Below are 21,084 nucleotides of genomic sequence, written 5' to 3' on the forward strand. Positions count from 1 at the left end.
CAAAAAGGAGAGTGAAATATTTCCTTCAGTTGAGGAAGATAGGTCTGATCAGTTCACTCACTTCACTGCTACCAGAAGCGCAGTGTTGTGCAGCATGTTACTTTGTGTCTCTCATCATCTTTATTGTGCAGTTTTGTGCCAATATCTTCTACAGTTCAAGTAGAAGCCCTTGGAGTTGTTTCCATGGATACCAAACAATTAGCTTGGATTCAGAATAGAACCTGGAGAGTCGCCTATTTAGAGGCTTTGGGAGTGAGGAAATCATAGGACGACAGAGTGTCTTGTTTCTCTGTTGCAAAAGGGAGAAAAAAAACAGGTCCTTTGGGTAATGGGGAATTTCTAAAAGAAAAAAATAAATAATAATTTGCTCCAATGGATCAATCACAGACAAAAATAGAAGAGCAGAATGACTCACAATCACGTTTTTAGCTTTAAGAGACCAACCTATGGCCGAATCTGTGACATTTTATGCCACACTTCAAATGTAAGATGAGTAAATTTGATTACACAACCATCTTAGAAAATGCATAAAATCCTAAAAATATATGAATATATAATAGGATGAGGCTTTATTGTACAACCAGGGCTAAAAAAAAATCGTCTTTGGCCTCGAGTAAGGGCGACGTTTCACCTTTTAGACATGCTTCATTCCCCCTTGTATTGCTGTCATTACAAACCCTGAACCGTGTTTAGCTGGAAATTGATAGCCTGATAATCAGACTGAATTGACATTTTGTTTACCTTTTTTTTTTTTCATTCAGTCTGCCATCGTGCTCATTTTATCTAATTTCTTGTCAAGTGGGAGGTTATTTTGTTCTGCTTTGCCCTAATGTGTCGGTACGGAGTGACATATTTTAACTGTCCCACTATGTCGTATTTCACTTGACACAGAATCTACGGTAGCCAAGAGCTGCAAAGAAATACGTCAATTTGAGAGTTGTTATTTCTGTAACTTTCGACTTACAACAACGTTTACAGCGGCGTCAATCCACGCTCGTCACTGTTTTTCAGTGAATGTAGCTAATTAGCGATGTAGCAGATGATGTCCCACTTTTTTTATTCCGCCTACTAAACTCTGATTGGTCCATTGTTTCCTCTATACCAGACCTATTTGAATTGCAGAACAAATTGCACATGTGGGTGGTGATTCACAGGTCTGGAACCAGGCTAGGAAATAGGACAATTTTTCAAGAGGGAAGAATTTTACACAAAATGTCCCATAAAAATAGAAAGCTTGGTTTATAAAAAAAAACCCTCTTGCATTTCTATCATTGTTCGTATGGAGAGATATGGATTTTTGGAGTCTGAAGGATGCTCCTGCTCCTGTGCATTGGCCTCATCACACAGTCATGTAGCGAAATGCATCAGATCTGATTCCCTACAGACAGCTGTCTATACTTTTATAGATCCATCACCATGTTCAAGCATGCACAAAGCCCAAAGTCAGACGAAAACCATAAAGTTCAAGATGACTCATTGTTACTTCTTCCCACTATAGAGGGGTCCAATATAATTCTCACATCAGGTTTTGCGTCATTTTCCACTGGCCTTGGATACAGAATGTTTCACAATGGGGGAGCGATGAATAGCGTCTAATATTGTCTGTGTTGTTCTTTGTGGTTATTTGGAGGCTGTAGCTGTCTGTCCTTGTTGGTGAGCTTTATTTAAACCTCCTATTCTGCATTATTGATGTGCTAATAGCTTATTTGTGGCTATTATGTGTTTGTCATGTTGTTATTTAATGCTTATATAATGCTTTCTGTACATGACCAAAGCAGCTGCAAGGTAATGACAGAAGCTATGAATAAGATAATGTAACAACTTGTCAGAATGTAATAAAGTGTCCCTCTTAACTGATTGGAAATTAACTGTTGGTTATGACCTCATAAAGGTGTGACATATTGTATTTATTAGTGATAATGTAACAATAACATCAATAAATATTACTTAAATAAGTAATAAAGTATAAACAGTATAACAATTCAAGTTATTATATAATGATTCAACATTATAATGACATTATCCAGGCTGTTCTCACACAGCTTTACCTACAAAAAGTAATGCACTGTAATTCGTATATATATCCCACGGAATAAATTATTATGTAATCCACGCAATCGTGAACTAGGAAGTATAAAGAGTGACAAATGCAGCGTGGGGAGGATGGATAGGTGGGTCAAAAAACACCAGATTTTCGCACAGGAGGCTGGCATTCGTGTCCAGTGTGAAACAAAAAGTCAATGTTAATATATTTGTCATGTAACTTCCGTACTTAAGTTACGCTACTTCTGATGTTATTTCAACCTAAACCAAGATCTTTTCCTAAACCTAACTAAGTGTTTTTTGTGACATAACTTCCGTACTTAAAGGGACTGTTTGTAACTTTTTAAGCGTATAAATGTAGCGGGTCGGCACACATGCGCGCTCGCATATGCGCGTTCGCGTGTAGCCGCTGTACCCTCCTCCTCTGCCTGCTCGCCTTCACTCAGACAGCACGCGTTCTCGAACAGCGCGCTCACTCCACACTGCAGAACAGTTAGTTTAGCTCTGAGAATATCTAGTGAATGCACAGGGGACGTTTGTGCAGAAATAACTGCTGCAGCTCCTCCAGACCAACAGAGGTTTTCCGTGTCTTGTGAAGTGACGGAGCTCTGCAGAGAGTTACGTTGTCTTCTCGTTACTGACCGGGTGCCGGTGTCTCCTCTGCTCTCTCCGGCTGCGGGCGGAGAGAGCAGGGAGACACGCTGCAGAGCCCCGCTGCCTCAGCCTGCACTTAGGCAGGAAAAGCCAACACTAGGATCAGATCTAAATCATGTTCATGGAGAGACCTTTGTCTGGTCAGCTAACATTACTGCCAAGCAGCTGAAATATAGAGTGATATTGTGGTATTAGCTGACGTGTGTCGCCTCACTGTTTTGAGCGATGCTCGTTCAGGTATATTTAGAGCGAGCGACGCTGACTTTCGTTGATTTCACGGCCACAGGTGTCGCTGTTAAGAAGAATTTCTGAAAGTTACAAATAGTCCCTTTAAGTTACCCTACTTCCGGTGTTATTATAACCCAACCACCATCTTTTCCTAAACCTAACTAAGTAGTTTTGTTGCCTAAACCTAATCTTGTTTCCTGTGAAGATGGAAGTTTATTTTGAAAAGACTGTAGCTGAAATTGACACGTATGTCACGTGTTGCTTGATATTCGTAGGAAAATGCACGAAAAATGAGGAATAACTTTTCATAAGATATCATGAGGATATGTTGCATTATCCGTTAAGCTGCAATATTGTACTAATGTCTTTTATTCCTTTTGTGACTTCTTTCAAGGGACATTTTGTGTCATATTGTTATTACATCATCCCATTTCTGTTATATTGTTCATGGCTTCATGTTGTTTTAAAGCCTCACAAGAGTGTCAGAGCGCTTTGTAAGCCAACACACACTGTTAATTGTTATTCAAAGTGGAGGAAAAAGCACTTCTCTTACATATTTTATCCTTTCTTCACCAAATCTGGTGCAAATTGTATTTGGGTGAGCTCAAAAAGTTATGAATCTGTTTTCTGATTCCATACCATTTTCCTATTATTGGCTGCCAAAGTAAGCGTGACTCACTTGTCATTAAATTGTCATCATCGTTCAACGCATTGTGTAATTGCTAGCTAATTTAGATGACACAAGCACAGATTAACTCTGTCTGAGCAAAATTAGATGGAAATTTACTCAGCAACAGCCCTACAGCAACATGATGCATTTAAATGGCCTTAACTCAGCAGCCACTAGTCTGACTCACAGTTGATCATCACAATCCTAATATTCCCAGCATGTTGGTATACTCCAAAAATCATCTTTCACAAAACATAATGCATTTTGATGTTTTATCTGGATTCAGATGCAGGAAAAAAACATTTTATATTCATTGGAATGATACATTTAGGAAATTGTGCTTTGAGGTTGAACACCTGCATTAGTTGACTATAAGTATAATGATTTTATGTCTCTAATGTTGTTATTAATTGATCTCTTTTTTTATCTTTCTCTTCTTATAGACCAATCTCGCAGGGCAAGTTTTGCCTCTGTAAGACAGTCGAGCATGGAGACCCCTCCAAATGCCACCCCACAGCCCTTCAGACAGCCGGTGAGTACCCTTACGGTGGTCACACTCTCCTGATGCATACTGTATGTAAGCTTTCTCTTTTTCACATAGAAAGCACGTACACGTTGGCTTTTTTGGGGCCCAGTCTGATTTTAAATTCCCACTGGCGAAGCAAAGCCAATGTGATATTTGAGGGAGAGTTTTCATAGATGATTTTCATACATTAAGTTTCTAGCTAAGCCTGCTTTTAAATGATGGATATTTTTTTTTATTGCATTATGCTCTTTATTCAGTTGGGTCAGTGTTTTTACACTGTTTTTCTATTTTCCCGTGTTGAAACTTAAGAGTTTTCTCAATCGGCGGCTGAAGGGCTCGATCAAGAGGGCCAAAAGTCAACCCAAACTGGACCGGACCAGCAGCTTCAGACAAATGATTTTGCCCCGGTTTCGAAGTGCCGACCAAGAGAGGTGAGTAACTGATACTGTGTGAAGCGTTCATACTGTAAATTCAAGGTAATACCAACTGTTTTGTAATTTAGGGCGCTTCTTTCGGTCCAGAGCAATATACCCGACATGCCAAGTGTGAAGATGAACGGTCGTACTAATAAATATGTCCCGTAGATCTCCAGGCTCTCTTTCTTTATCTTTTCTTGAATGTACTATAGTGAGCGACAGAGAGAGAGCTGTTCCCAGCATGCCGTTCGGCGGTGTAATGGTTAATAGGGGTCCCCTCTCAATACACTACACGGTGTGTACATAACGCACCACTAACAAATATGTCCCGTAGATCTCAAGAGCTCGCACCCAACACTGCACTTCAGCAATACACCTGCCAAGTGTGAAGTCGATCAGACGAAGACAGAGACTCCTTCCATTTTAGGAGATGATTATTTATCATATCAGAACTACACAAACTGTCATGAGCAATAGACTGAAGATCTGAAGTGGTAATCATCTATAATCATCAGACAGGCATGACTGTTACAGTTTGTGTTGTGTCAAGATCATGCAATAATTATGTGATCATGACAAAATAAAAGATACAAATGATTGCAGCTTGGTCCTCGGGATCATGTTCTTGGACTGTGGGAGGAAGCTGGAGCACCCAGCGGAAACCCACACAAAGCCAGGGAGAATACGCTAACTCCACGCAGAGAGAACCAGAGACATTTTGTTATTTTTGCCTTTGTTTGATAGTTGAACGTTGATAGCCTCACAAGAAACGTGGGGGAGAAAGAGAAGGGTATGACATGCAACAAATGCTCCCGGATGGAATCAAGTCCAGGGAAATTGTGGCTGTATGACGTGCGTCTTAACCACTAGGATGCTCCTTTTTACTGCAAGGTGATGGTGTTAAACACTGAGCCACAGTTCTGCCCTGATGACAGTACATGTGACTTAAATACGCCCATGTATGCACTTAGATCTGGAGCAGCTTTAAGCTTTGGATGCTACTCCGCCATCAACAGTCAAATCTGTTCTTGCTTGGATGTTGGACGTGTGCCGCGTTGTGTACCGGGTGTTACTTTAGTGGGTTAGCTGTGACTACCAACTAGAATTGCCTCTGCATTGAAACCTGTCACTTTTGCTGCTGCATTTCTTTTTGAGCTGCAGCTAGAACATTGCTAACCTCCTTCAAGGTTGCCTCTTATTACAGGACAAGCTGATCGTGTGCTGTAATGATATTGTATGTAATTATAGTGCGCTGTATTAAAGCAGAATGTGGCAGTTGATACTGAGGGTACTGATACTGTTTATGACAATTGTGTCTAGGAAGAACAATCTCAGTCTGTCAGTCCAATACTTTGATTCAAACTGAAATGACTTTAAAACAATTTAAAGTGAGACTAGTAACTTTTGAAAGAAGAAATATCACATTCCTCCTTTTGTAAATAAAAAGCTGAATTCATAAGTAATAAAACAAAACCTTGCTCATTTCAATATCCTCTTGGTTTTGCTGTTAAAGCCTCGCTTGGTCTGGTATGACCAGTAGCTTACACTGAGTCCGTTTGCTGACTTTATTTTCAACTTAAAGGTCTCATTCAATTCGCTCTGTCGGTCAATTTTTGAATTTTTTTTTATTTCCTTGTGTCTTTTAAAGCAACCGACTGATGAGAATCATGGGAAATGTAGTCAAACCCAATTAGTCCTGTAAAAGACTATTTACACAGCAGACATTTTACTCATCATAGCAGGAAAAGCAAAGGTGTAAATAACATCATTAATGACGAGGTGTTTACTGCTAATAAGGCTTACTGGGCTACTTAAATAGAACAGGGCCATTGTTAATGTTTTCAGTTACAAATGTACTCTTCCTGCTGTGATGAAGTCGAAATGTCTATTATTATTATTATTACTCACATGGCACATTAGCGTTTGTGTTATTCTGAGGGAAGATGTCTTTTAACCCTTTCATGAAAAAACAAAAATCGATGCTGTGTTTTAAAGAGCTACGTGTGTTTTTATGTGGCTGAAGCATAATGTGACAAAAATCCCACACTGGCGCTGGTGCTCTGAGGAGCCCACCTGACGCTCTTAACTTAAACTGTGGCTTCTTATCAACCACTCTGACAAAAGCAAAGCCCTGCAGAATGAAGGACATTGCATTCAGCGTTACATTCACAGATGGTTTGATCTTTTTCCAGAGAGCTTTCAGGCACCCTGGGAGGGTCGGATGGTTAATTACATCTGCCATCATAAAGCCTATCAGCCTATAAATGGACAAGGTGACCATGTTTAAACATTTTGACCTAACAAAGAACCGGCTGGGGTTGAAACCATGTCTTTTTAATTAATTTGTGGTTTGTGCAGGTGTTATTCTTTTCATCAGTGCACAAAAGGGAATTACACATTATGCCTTCATTTATCAGTGTGATTTCTGTTTTCCAATCATCAGGACGCAATAGCTTGCAGCTCCAGAGGCTCTCATGGCAGCTTTTTCTTGTTTTTGCATTCTGACTTGAGGTCACATCCCGAAGGGTTCAGACTTGCATTGTGACCAAAATTTTATGCAGTTCTCACGCAATCCTGTCACGACGCGCATATGGGAAATGTACAGATGTAAAGAGGGAGAGGCAGAAAGTAAAAAAAATGTAACGCTGACAGTACACTTTCCTCCCACCACAGGAGATGCATAATAGACATTTTCAGGGCAGGTGTGGATGTCCGATGCTCAGAGATGACGAATGTGTTGTTTAGCACGGGATGTAAAAATCCTTTTTTTAGTAAAATGCAGGGTGAGCGTCAATGCGGAAGCCAAGTTCAAATGTTAAAATGAATTATACTATTGGAAATGTATTCTGTGGAGGCAGCACTGAAGGAGGTGGTGTGGGTATCTAATGGTGTTGGGGTTAAAGGGACTTTCTGCCTCAGTCAGTGCTCTTTCCCCTCTAACCACGGCCGTTCACCAGCTCCCACCGCTGCTTCAGACAGCTGCCTTCACAGCCTGCTTCGAGTTCTGCCCACACACGCTTAATTCACTCAGTAGTGTTAAGTTGACTTTGCTATAAACCCTCGGCGTCCAACTTCACACTCTAGCTTTCCAACACAGCTGCTCTACCCCTGCTGCCAAGTCGGTTTACCAAAGCCTTTCTGGTGTACTGCATTCTGCGATAGCACTGCTCCTCACACTAGACGATTCATTGCACCTCTGACCAGCATTAAATCTGGCCTTAAATTAGGGCTCCTCATTTGCTGCATAATTATCAGGTGTTTCTTCAAAGCCGCTGCTTTTTCTTTTCCTTCATTTTTCTCTCATGTTCAAAGCCAGTGTTAATAATGCAACATGCTAGCTCCAGCTTCTCAGTGCAGACGAACGCCACATTTTCAGCTCATTCTTCTTCAGGACTAGTTTGAGAAAATGTTAAAGGAATAATTCAACAGTTTGGGAAATACGCTTGTTAATGTTCTCACTGTGAGACGATATATGAGAAGATTGACACCACTGTCATAATTGTCTGTTAAATATGAAGCTGTAGTGTTTATAAAAATGGACGACATGACGGCTCCTAAAAGTGAAGCCACTTAATCTTGATTGCCGCCTGGTGGCTGGCTGCGGTATAGGTCATAAGGTCATATACGTCAAAAGATTTCTCTGTCATTTTAGTTACACTGATGTTCGTTCAAGGGTTCATTTTTCTGATAAGTATGGTTTCAATTAGTTATTTGATGCTATAAAAAGGTAGTGAGTATCATGATTGACAGCTGTGAGTCTCTAATTACTAACCAGCTGCGTCCATGCTCGGCCTGTGATTGGCTCGGTGTTGGTGTGTGGGTGGGACCTTGATATCGCGGCTCCAGCCCCCCGATCACTACTGCACAGACTCTGGCTCCAAATGACGTCAAAATCTCAAGATCGCAGCTCCCGTATCCGGAAAATGTTGGCTTCCCTTTTGTCATCTTTATATACAGTCTATGCTTGAAAGAGTGAGAAACCGCTACCCTGGCTCTGTTCAAAGGTAACAAATCCACCTACTAACGCCACTATAGTGTAAAAAAATTAAAAATAAATAAAAGTCCAGCACATAACACCCTGTAAATCCACAATTTATCATGTTTTGAACAAAGGTTTATGTACCGGTTAAACAACTTTTTGCATAGTTTTCCACCACCTTTTTTCTTTTTTGGGCGGCTGTGGCTCAGTGGGTAGAGCGGGTCGTCCTTTATTCACAAGGTTGGTGGTTCAATCCTGGTTTGGCTCCTCCTATCTGCATGACGCAGTGTCCTTGAGCGAGACACTGAACCCCAAGTTGCTCCCCGGGCGTTTTACAGCAGCCCACTGCTCCTAAATGCTTAGGATGTGTTAAATGCAGACTCAGATTTTGTGTATGTATACTATGTATGTGACGATTGAAATAAAGTATGTTTTTCCTGATAGAGCTTCCATCCTCTAAAAGTAACCCAGCAATCAGTTCTAATGCACTGTGCCTTTTATCTTTCTGCAGATTAGCACGGTAGGCAATAGCATCATATACATTAGCATTTTTTCATTCTTTTCCAGGCAAAACCACAAACTGAGTCACTGTGGGCCAATTTACCCAACATGCAGTATGACTCACATGAGTTGAGTCAACAGACCAAACTGCAAACACCAGATCTGAGAATCTGGTATTCTTAGCTTCTCCATAAACTCATTATAAAAGGATCAGATCTCAAAAATCAAATTGCAGGAGTGAGGATTTCTGAGCTGCAGTGACTCATGCTTTGTTATATGAAAACCTTTCTGGATTGTTTATCTGAGAAAACCATATATATATATATAATAAAATATGATTATAATGTAATATATAATCATATCTGAATTCTTCTCTCACCAGGACACGCTTGATGCAGAGCTTCAAAGAATCCCACTCCCATGAATCCCTACTTTCTCCTAGCAGTGCTGCGGAGGCTTTGGACCTAGTTTTGGATGAAGATGCCATAATTAAACCTGTCCACTCTAGCATTTTAGGACAAGAGTACTGCTTTGAGGTGTGTTGTGTAACCATTTCATTCTCCCTGGCTTTACCTGCCTTCTAATGGGCTTATTGTTTTAAACTAATTGTAGATTTCTTTAGCCAACCAACCAATTTAATTGATTTTTAACAAAATATTCTTCGTATGTAAAAGTATCAAATCAGGTGCCACTATAAAGGCACTCTCTCCTAACTTTGATAAATAGTGTTTAAGGAATTCATGCTAAAATGATAAGTTGATTATCATCTTAGGGTGGGCGTCAAAGATTAACGGTGGTGCGCGAGGATTTGTCTGCTCTGAGGTTGTCAAACTTAGATTTGCACAATTACAGTATAACTAAAATCATAATAACACACTTACTGGATAATTGGATAAGTTATACAAGAGTCCTTAGATATTAGGTTACACTAATATCATTAGTATTATACTATTTGTAGAATTAGATTTCAGTAGCGGCTGCGTAGGATTGTTTCCGACCGTGTGATCCAAACATTTGCAATAACTGTAGAGCGTTGTCAAGTCCAAAAGTCAACATTTATTGAAAGAAAGATAAATGTAATAATTTCAAAAATTCACAACATGTTTTAATCTAACAAAATATTCTGCTTCAATCCATATTTGTTGGTGACAAACTTTTGCTGTCAAAAACCTATTTGCTTTCCGACTCGCCGCACACAAAGTGAGGCCCGCACCTGTATTAACAGAGTGGTCAAGCAGCAGTCTAACAGTACCATAAATTACATTTATTTAACCGCAGTAAAAAGATTAAAAGATTAATCGTACTTGTTAGTTGCAGCCATAGAAGGAATATTTTATAGTAATGAATATGTCTGCAGGTGACCACCAATTCAGGGACAAAATGTTTTGCCTGCCGCTCAGCTTCTGAAAGGGACAAGTGGATTGAAAATCTGCAACGAGCTGTCAAACCCAACAAGGTAGATACAATAGATTATTTTCACTTTGAATTTAAATGACAAGATCCAGGGTGCAATATTAAGGACAGATGTGAATAAGGACTGTTATAATGCAGTAACAGAACTCCTCGTTTCAATTCCAGGACAACAGCAGACGGGTGGACAATGTGCTCAAGTTGTGGATCATTGAAGCTCGAGACCTCCCGGCTAAGAAACGCTACTATTGTGAGCTGTGTCTGGATGACATGCTGTACGCACGCACCACCAGCAAACCCCGGACCGACACCGTCTTCTGGGGCGAGCATTTTGAATTTAACAATTTGCCTACCATTCGTAGCCTTCGTTTGCACCTCTACAAGGAAACTGACAAAAAAAGACGCAAGGTAATATCTTCTGTATCGATCTTAAAAAAGTCCAAAACAATATTATTGTGCTACAAATATTTTTTCTTTATTTTTTTTTCTTGGTGATGTAGGAGAAAAGCACATATCTTGGCCTTGTCAGCATCCCCATCTCCAGCATCACAGGCCGGCAGTTTGTGGAGCAGTGGTACCCGGTGATACAGTCCAGTGTCTTGAACAAAAGCGGCGGCGTTGGAAGTACCAAAGTGATCAACGCCTCACTACGAGTCAAGTCTCGCTACCAGACAATGAACATCCTCCCGATGGAGCTGTACAAGGAGTTTGCAGAGTACATCACCAACAACTACAGAACACTGTGTGCCGTTCTGGAGCCGCTGCTGAGTGTGAAAAGCAAAGAGGAGGTGGCGTTCGCTCTAGTGCACATTCTGCAAAGCACAGGGAAGACAAAGGTAAACAAAGGGTCGAGCTGAGTGCGTAGTGTTGCTGTTATTTGTATGATCTGTAGGTTTGTTTTATTGGAATAAGTTTAAAATTAAAATAATGTTTCCTTTACTACTTAACTGAAAATGTAATCTCTTCTCAGGAGTTCCTGTCTGACATGGCGATGTGTGAGGTGGATCGGTTCATGGACCGCGAGCACTTGATCTTTCGGGAGAACACGCTAGCTACGAAGGCTGTGGAAGAGTACCTCAAACTAATAGGTCACAGATACCTCAAGGATGCTATAGGTGAGGATGCTGACTGCGCATCACGTGTATGTAATCTGATGAAAGGAGCTTTTTTGAAGGCTAAATTCCAGCATTTACAACATCTGTCATTTAGCAAATGACTGTGACATTGTTTAATGTTGAGATAGTTTGAACTACATTTGTGACATTTTCCCAAATTACTCTTATTTGTTGTGGTAGCAGTATTTTAGAAACGCTAGTCTGATGAAGACCTGTCTAAATGTCACATCAACAAATGGGGATTGTGCTTTAATATGATTCTGTGTCATAACATAAAATGCTAATTTCTTCTTTTATTCTCTCTTGCAATGAAAGAAAAATAGTAAGAATAGTTGGATTAGCTGTTTACGTTTTTTCTTGATGGACTCAATCTACAATTCAGTATACTGTACTTGATACAAAGAACAACATAGTAGTCATGTTTTATCCCATTTATAACATGTATAGTTTACATTTATGTTTAAGTTTTAATATTAACTTCCTCCAAACAGCCATTGTTTAACAAATTGGTAATTCACATATTAGCTCTTCTTAACATTTTTGTATACTGTCGTAATCATCATAATCACGGTACCTTAGTGAGTGACATAGTTTTCTTATTTTATTCCTTGTAAGAGGAAATTTTTTTTTATTCTCAGTAACTTTGAGAAGTGCAGCGTATGTGCAGTCGTATTCTCCTGATCCATCTGTCAGAGTAGTTTATTGCTTTACAGGGTGTTGCATTTAAGGGGATCTATTGGCAGATAAGTGTTTTCTTTAGTGTATAATCACCTGAAAACAGGAATCATGTTTTTTTTTTCTACCTTAGAATGAGCCGTTTATATCGACATAGGGAGCGAAGTGGGCCGCCATGTTTCTCCTGTAGCCCAGAACGGAACTCTTTGGCACACGGGAGAAGTTTCAGTCTGTTGCAATCTGCAACCTCACCGCTAGATGCCGCCAAATCCTACACACTGCACCCTTTAAGGTGCATTTTGGAAAACATAATGATTGTGTGATCTACAACTTACAGGTGACTTCATTCGAGCCTTATATGAGTCTGAGGAGAACTGTGAGGTGGATCCCATGCGCGTCCCACCGTCAGTCCTTGCTGACCATCAAGCCAACCTTCGAATGTGTTGTGAGCTGTTACTCTGCAAGATTATCAACTCTCTCTGGTTAGTTTTTCCCCCATATATATCTCTCAGAAAACTGCAGGCATGTATCTGTTCTGTGTCTGTATTGATTGGTGCCACGTAGGGTTTAAAACAGCCAGCAACTGTCTCTCTGTCTGAAGTCCATTTTGATCCACGGCAATCACTTTGATATGAAATGTAGAAGATTCTGAGTCTTACCTTTCCCACTTCCCATATCTCCTGAAGGCAGCATGATTGAGCAAAGGTCTCAACCTCTCTGTTGATCCCAGCCCTCGACGCCAGCAGAGGGGTAAAAGTCAGCTGAAAAATAAATGATTTCTAGCAGGAAAAAAAGAAAATCTGAAACTGAAAAAATAAGATCTGACACAAAAAATCGTTTGTACTGAAACAGTTACAGAATTTGGGAGAAAAAATTATAAAATAAATTAATTAATTCAATTTCTTTCCAGAGTTTAAGATCCAACTTTCAGATCCAAATTTCAGCTTTAAATTTACAATTTCTGTCTTTTTAATTGACAAAACATTTGGCCCCTTTTGTCTCTATAGCAACAACAATATGAAAACTTACTTTATGCGAATGCTGATATTAAAACAGAAATAACTGGATTTGAACATGAATATTTACTACTTAGATGTTTTTTCCCACTAATATAATCAATAAAATTGTCAACCTCCCATAAGATGGTTTAAAAAAGGGTTTTCATAAACACATTCTCCATCCTGAGCAGGGTATGGTCTAGTAATTTGCCGTACTGTATATTTTAGTCTCCTGACCTTGATGAATTCCTGAGGGCTTAGGATAAGCTGCTGGACTTGATCTTGCCGTTCTCCTTGACAATGCGGTAATAAAATCATCTTCTTGTTTCAGCATATTTCCCCGGGAGCTGAAAGAAGTTTTTGCCTCGTGGAGAGCCAGATGTGCTGAGCGTGGAAGAGAGGATCTCGCCGACAGCCTCATCAGCTCCTCCCTGTTCCTTCGCTTCATGTGCCCAGCCATCATGTCCCCCTCCCTGTTCAACCTAATGCAGGAGTACCCCGCTGAGCGCACGTCCCGCACACTCACGCTCATAGCCAAGGTGATGCAGAACCTGGCCAGCTTCAGCAAGTGAGTCCCTGTCATCGCCTGTCCTCTTACACTAACATTAATATGATTCAGTTCATTTTTAGATTCCTAGACGCTGACGCCTGTGCGAAGTGGGATGCATCTCACAGAGTAACATCACGGAAATAGAGGCTTGCAGTTTTGACTGTGACAGTATAAACTGTTACTCACCCTCGGTGAGCTCCAAAGCTTTTAGCTGCGACTCATTTTGTTCCCACCTTCACTCCTGTACCCTTTACTGACATTTCTTTGAATATTAAAACAATTCTACTGGCTTAAATATGCACCTTCTGCATAATTAAGACATCAAAACTTTGGTGATCATTTAATAGACTCTACATTTCAGGAACAGTGGATGCAAATGAGACATCATCAGACATCCTGAAATTATATAACTTATGCAGCAGTAGTAATTATTTATTTCAGTCCTTAATAACAAATTTCCGAAAGGAATGCACATAATAAAGTAAAAAACAATAAAGCATTAAATGAAATGAAAAAAGGTGTAGGCTTAAGATAAGATAATCCTTTATTAGTCCCACAGCGGAGGAAATTTGCAATAAGCTTAATATACTTACCATTTCTACTTAGCATATTCTAATAAGAAAACAATAACAAAGTTCCAAACATTTAATACACAATAATAATCATACCCCAGTTTTATATTTGTTTACCACCTTACTTTCAAACATTTTACTTGCAAAGTGAACTAATTGTTAATTCTTGCCACAACCATTCTGCAAGTTAACCCCTTTGACAGATGCACATCTATTCTTGATATGTGTCCTCACCTTTACTTTTTTTAAACATACCGAATCCCCTTAAAGGAACAGTGTGTTACATTTCAGGGGATCTATTAGAAGAAAAGGAATATAATATTCCTAACTATGTTTTCATGTGTGTCTAGTGTACAGTCACCTGAAACTTGTTTTGTTTTCGTTAGCTTAGAAGGAGCCCTTCATACCTACATAGGGAGCGGGTCCTCTTCACGGAGTTCGCCATGTTGTTACAGTAGCACAGAACGGACTAACCAAACGCGTTTTTACGTTACCTGTAGGCCACCATAGTTTTCCGACACGCTTTGGCAGTGTGCAAAACCGTGGTACCTTCAGCTGTCGTCTGACTTCTGTTGCTCCTAAAATAGTATTATTATGGTAAGAATATATATATTGTGAGTTCTGATTCAGAATATCTTTAGTTTTATATAATATTGCAATGGTTTTAGACATTTTTGTTTTTACATTATTTTTGTGTGGTTTCCAACATATTATACAACATTATGTCATCATTATCTTAGGCGTATTTTATATTTTTATAAAATGATATTAACTCAAGGTCCCCTTTAGTGTTGAAACAATTAGTTGATTGACAGAAAGACCAAAACATGATTCCAGCTCCTCCAATCAGGTGGATTTGCTGCTTTTCTCTGTTTTATATCGTTGTAAATAAATATATATGTATATATATATATACATATATATTTGGGTGTTTGACTTTAAAGTAATTTGACGACCTCACCTCGGACTTTGGGAACTTATTGTAGACGTTTTTCACTCCTTTCTGACATTTTATAGACCAACTAATTAATTGAGAAAACATCTGATGCCAGAAACTTTGAACAGAGACAGGGGTTACAATCTCCCCCTCCCTACTTGACAAAATTGTACACTTCATGTGATGACAACTGAGTCAACCCCATTTGCTGATGAAGGCTGTGAGATGCAGTTGAAAGCTAGTAAACAGACCTTGAGTTAACATTATTTGGTCAACCTATTATGATCTGGTTTTTGTCCTGGTTATGTGTTGGAGCGTGGAAATATATTTCAGAAACCTGGATAAGCCCTAAATCCTGGTTTTGAGAAACGTTGATATGCTAGCTGAAAGAAAACCAGAATATTGTAGCATGTAAACATGGTATCCAGGTTTCTTATCATTCTCTGATGTGTTCGTTGGTGCAAGTTACATAGTAGTAAAAAAAAAAAAGATAAACAATGTAGAGGTGGTCTATGTTCCATGTAAATATTACAGTATGTCTTAATCAAATCCAAGATATGACTCAAAATTGGCACGTAAACATACTCAGTGTTGTTATATTGTTTTACACTGAATGAATATGCACAGGACATTAAAAGTACGGAACAACAACATAAAGGTCAATCACAAATTCACAATATATGAGATTTTATTCACCTCAACTCCTTCACACTCCTGACCTGTGCATATTAGATCCATCCCCATCCACGGTGCACTGTACAGTACGTTTCCATCTTCTTCTCTGCCTTCATGTATCCTTTCATTGTCGTCTCTGCAGATTTGGACCCAAGGAGGAATACATGTATTTCATGAATGAGTTCCTGGAGATGGAGTGGGGCTCCATGCAGCAGTTTCTCTATGAGATTTCCAACATGGAGGCCAGTGGAAACGCTGGCGGGTTTGAGGGCTACATTGACCTCGGCAGAGAATTGTCCATGCTCCACAGCTTACTGTGGGAAGTCATGGGCCAGCTCAGCAAGGTAGGTGGAAGAACACGCTGGAGCATTAAATGAAACATCTTATTATGATTTATTTCTCCAACTGAAGGATGTAGAGAGAGGAGAGCTGGAAAATGAGGTTCTGCAGTTTTCCATCCATCAGACACATGATTATTATTTGAACTCCATTAAAACTGAGGTGGAATTAATACTTTAATATTTAACTCTAGTGCTTGCACTGTTCATTTATTGAAATTGTACTACAGCCGTAACTTAATGAAAGTTATAAATATTTTATGCTCGGCCCCAAATTGTCTTAACACTGTGTGCTTTTTAATTGCTGTACTCTTACTTCCATGAAAGACATTCTCTGCGTTTTCTGAATGACATTTAAAATTTTATGAATGAATAGTGAATCATACTGTGTATAGAGTGCTGCAGGGATGAGGTATTTTTGTAGGCCAACCAGGAAATTAGCAATGCACGGGTTCCCTCGACAAAAAGCCAATGGGATTTTTCCACTGGGTTTTGGATTATTGCATAAAAATAAGCTCCGTGGCAAACAAACATTTATGATACACGTTTTGTTCAGCAAAATAATCTTCACAATTGAACACCACTTGTAGTGATTTTTGAAGCGTTAATGCAATCGCCAGAAGTAAAAACCTAATATTAGGCTATAAACAAACTAATATAGACAACTGACGTATTTTAATTATTTCAAAATTTCTTAATATGTAAAGGAACAATATGTAAAACTGACAGCTCACGTTTAGAATCGGTAACAGCAGTCCAAATTCAAAACATTGGAGCTGTGGCCCGTCCACTCCTCCGGTTTGACTCATAGCAGTTAGGGCAAATTTTTTGCAATTTGAGGGTTACCTTCTAGACATGACCGTGTTACCCGCTGACCAGCTGCAGTAGTCGGAATCACTTCACCGGCTGTGTCTCAAATACTCGCTAACTCGATAACACAGCTGCACACGGACCACAGAGAGTTGTGCAGAGGCTTTTCAGATCCGGTAGAATCTAATATTAACATTATCTCTGTTGATCCAGTTCATTAGCTTGCCTCCATGGCTGCAGAAGGGCGCGCTTGTATGCCAGTTTGTTTCATATGTGGCAAAGGGGTGTCGAAATGTGCAGAGGACGGGATCACACTGATCCAAAACAAAAACTGACGTTCTGGACCAGAATGGAAATTTCAAAGGAGAACATACTGGCTGTAACATTGTTGTCGGAGAACCCAATATTTCAATTTAGCATGTTTCCTTAATCTCTGATGACATATCATGGTAATTTTATGATTTACTACAGTAAATATATTACATATTGGTCCTTTAAGACCTTATTTCAGGCACCTAACTAAAAGCCCATTCAAAAAACCCATTACCTTTGAGATGAGGGAACTGGAAGTGCAAAAATGCTAACTCATTTCCAGGTTTTAGGACTCCTGCAGCACTCTATAGCAGAGGTTTCCGACTCCTGGGGCATGAACTGAACGGACGGAAGCACTGGGCCGTGGAACATTTTCTACTGGGCTGCATAAAATGCTGAATAATCTGTCTCCCGATACATATTCAGATACCTAAAATAAGCTGCTGATACTGACTACCAAGCCCTCTTTATCCCAAAATTAAATATTTATAACACATGTGTTGGCAGGATAATGACTTTGAGCTAAAGTAGGCCATCAGCACATGAGGTAATCGGTTTCACCTTGCCCTCCCCCACAGTTGTCTGGTCAGCTACAACATCATGAAATGGTCCTAGGGCTGGGAACTCCTGGTATAAGGGATGTGAGCTTTGGATTTTCTTGATTTTGGAAACCTTTCTGTGCCGTAGGATGCCATCCTCAAACTCGGACCCCTACCACGGCTGCTGAATGACATCAGCGTCGCCCTGAGGAACCCGCAGCTCCACATGCCTGCAAATCACCAGCCGGACCGACCGAAGGACAGACTCTTCTCGCGGCCATCCTTCAATCGTCTCATGTCTTCTGACTTCCAAAGCCTTATGATGCGCGACTTAAACAGGTATCCTATCACGGTTTCCTTTTATGTATTTTTGCTTCTACACATGAAATTGGATTTGCATGTCCTCAAAGAGGACTGAGCCAAGAAGGGTAATGCTAATGCTTTTACATTTGAACAGACGATTGATCCCTGCTGTGACTTTATCAAGACAATGTGAATGGTCATAATTGCAAATATGCACCTACTGCACATAAACAGAGGAATTACAGTTTCACATGGGTGTAATTAACAGGAGCACATAAAAAGGCCAAGAATACACAATAAATGAGAATTCAGTAGCTCAAAACAAAACACTGGCATATTTCTAAGAGCCCATAATGCTAACGCTAATGCACCTCTTCAGGCTTTTTAAGTAGTTTATCAATCAGTAATTGCCAGCACCATCTGTTCCCAGACTCTACTACCCAAACCTCTTTCCTCTGTGTTTTAATTCATGTCAGCGCTTTGCTATTGTCAAGAGACAGTTGCTCTCATTACAGCATACCTGTTTAAATAAGAACACTTTAAGTAAGGGAAAACCAGCGGTAATATCGGAGGATTCCACTGCAGCTATTTTATGTTTACTATTACACCAATATATTGGAACAAACTCTGCAGCAGTAAACATGCAATTAAATAAGAATGACTTAAATCTGCTGCAGGCAGGTGTGAGAGGACAGAGATCAAACGTCTGGAAATTCAAAGCAACACAAGCAACGACACACCTGCCACTCCTCGTAGCTCTAACCCCAGAGGTAACAGACTGCGAGTGACTGACAGGATGGAGGGCATGCCTTCTGCTCACTGGGTTACCACATGTTTTATTATGCAACAATTGCATAATAAAACCTTGTAGCTGTACATTTTTTTCTTGACTGTGAGTACATTTTTAGTAATTCTTTGGTTTCTTCGCATTTCTTTTTGAAATGAGAATAGCAAAGGAATGATGTTACCATTATTTTTCAAATTATTAATTTATCTGTATATTTTTCCCTGTTCTGCCTTGGCTACCAAACTGACCAATTCGTTTTTTTTAATTTTATTTGAAATTTAATTTACAGCTTCTAACAATTAACAAGTTACAGCTCCAGCTTATTTCTGACCACGTAATATTTATGTAAAACAGTAGATGGGACATCCTGGTGTCCCAGAGTCAGGACCCCTACAAGGTGCCGTGAGATGAATCTAGTCGTAAGATAATTGGGAAATGACAAAAAAACACATTCTGATTAACAGAATTGTGTTCATGTTTCTAACTCTTGTCTAATCTTTTTTTTTTTTTCTTATGAAGTACTGCTTTATCCTTTAAGGCCTCTGATTATTCAAAAAAATCACCCTTTGATTAAAACTGCTCACAACTTACAATGCCATGCAAGCCATGATGACATATTGCCTCATATTAAAGGAAGAGTGTGTACATCTCAGGGATCTATTAGCAGGACTGGAATATAATATTCATAACAATGTTTTCATTAGTGTATAATCACCTGAAACTAAGACTTGTGTTTTCGTTACCTTAGAATTAACCCTTCATATCTAGCTGGTCCTCTTCACAGAGTCCACCATGTTTCTACAGTAGCCTAGAGCGGACAAACAAAACACTGGCTCTAGAGAGAGACCTTTCACGTTTTTATGTTACCTGAAAGCCACCGTAATTCTCCAACATGCTTGTGAAACTGCGGTAATGCAAAACCGTGGTACCGCCATCTGACTTCTGTTGCTCTCAAAGTAGTGTTATTATGGTAAGGATGGCCTCTGAACGAGACGACCGTCGTTACCATGGTTTTGCACTCTGCGGCCCACGTTACCGCAGTCTTGGAAAGAGAGTGGAGGGGTATTTAGTTGGTCGCAATCTGCAAACACACCACTAGATGCCGCTATATCCTATACAATATACCTTTAAGGGGTCACAAGCAAAAAGACTTTGGACCATCTGTCCTGTGCTTACATTTTTATTTCTCTCCGTACGGCCCAGATTGTTTAAAACTAAATGTGATAATGCAAAATAGAGTCAAGTATAAAATATCTGTGAGACAGTGTTAATAAACCCATAATAGCAATTTCTAAACATCTGTTTCGGTTGTGTATCTGCAGTTCAATAGACATCTCTCGCCTGCCTTCCCCTACGACCGGAGTCTCAGCTGTAGAATCCCTCTCATCTAATCTGAACATGAGGCGTCACGCAGAACGAGACCTCCGCTCGTCGAGGGAAGTGTTCTACGTCACCCGCCCGCCGCTGGCTCGATCCAGCCCCGCATACTGCACGAGCAGCTCAGACATCACTGAACCTGATCCGAAGGTACAATGTCAAATAGTCTGGTTCGTTTTCCTGATTTATGTCTTAAGTTTTTTCTAAGCCTCCGAAGTCTCAGCACATAGATTTTGATAAAATACCATAAAAACTTTGTTAGCATATTTGCATAACAAAATAATGATGTGACTGATATGACTGTGGCATCACAGTATTATCAACGTGAGGTGAGCACTTAGGCTTGATTGCTCTCTTTGGTTCTGATTTACTTGGAGAACCTAATTTTATTAGTTGTAATGAAATTTTCAACATTCTTTATAAATTTCAATAACAATGGTAATTATCAAAGCCATTTTTCAAGTCAGTCTTTTGATTACAGAATTTGGTTGCAATGTAAGATTTTACTGAGATAATTACATTTAGAAGGCCAAAAATTACATTTAGTCAGTGTTGCCTCACTCCCGGTCGTCTTTGTGCGCTGATTTTACAAAACTTAGACAAATTAATCAGTTATTAAACCTGCAGTAGGCAGAATGTTTTTGTCATCAAAATTCCATAAAAACCTTT

General features: G+C 39.7%; 2 protein-coding genes across 11 annotated transcripts in view; one reads left to right on the top strand and one right to left on the bottom strand.

Moving 5' to 3' along the window:
* Positions 1–21,084, bottom strand: part of LOC141754781 (type-4 ice-structuring protein LS-12-like) — a 409,136-nt gene that overhangs the window by 102,171 nt on the left and 285,881 nt on the right. Inside the window, exon 1 of one of the 2 annotated variants that reach the window (XM_074614060.1) lies at positions 11,052–11,055. The exons of the other annotated variant lie outside the window; for it this stretch is intronic. The gene's annotated coding sequence lies outside the window, so the exon portion shown is untranslated. Of the gene's footprint in view, positions 1–11,051; positions 11,056–21,084 lie in introns of those variants that run through there. 2 annotated transcript variants of the gene reach the window in all.
* The window catches only part of LOC141754772 (ras/Rap GTPase-activating protein SynGAP-like), a 50,873-nt gene that overhangs the window by 12,755 nt on the left and 17,034 nt on the right, over positions 1–21,084 (top strand). For 5 of the 9 annotated variants that reach the window (XM_074614036.1, XM_074614042.1, XM_074614037.1 and 2 more), the window contains 12 exons: positions 4,039–4,126; positions 4,421–4,552; positions 9,400–9,553; positions 10,375–10,473; positions 10,575–10,835; positions 10,928–11,263; positions 11,398–11,542; positions 12,555–12,699; positions 13,547–13,783; positions 16,092–16,293; positions 18,097–18,287; positions 20,361–20,565. In XM_074614036.1, the coding sequence (XP_074470137.1) occupies positions 4,039–4,126; positions 4,421–4,552; positions 9,400–9,553; positions 10,375–10,473; positions 10,575–10,835; positions 10,928–11,263; positions 11,398–11,542; positions 12,555–12,699; positions 13,547–13,783; positions 16,092–16,293; positions 18,097–18,287; positions 20,361–20,565 (2,195 nt within the window). Of the gene's footprint in view, positions 1–4,038; positions 4,128–4,420; positions 4,553–9,399; positions 9,554–10,374; positions 10,474–10,574; positions 10,836–10,927; positions 11,264–11,397; positions 11,543–12,554; positions 12,700–13,546; positions 13,784–16,091; positions 16,294–18,096; positions 18,288–20,360; positions 20,566–21,084 lie in introns of all 9 variants that reach the window. The other 4 variants (XM_074614038.1, XM_074614045.1, XM_074614041.1 and 1 more) reach the window with 3 other exon arrangements.

This window comes from Sebastes fasciatus, chromosome 17 (assembly GCF_043250625.1).
Source record: "Sebastes fasciatus isolate fSebFas1 chromosome 17, fSebFas1.pri, whole genome shotgun sequence".
Lineage (NCBI taxonomy): Eukaryota > Metazoa > Chordata > Actinopteri > Perciformes > Sebastidae > Sebastes > Sebastes fasciatus.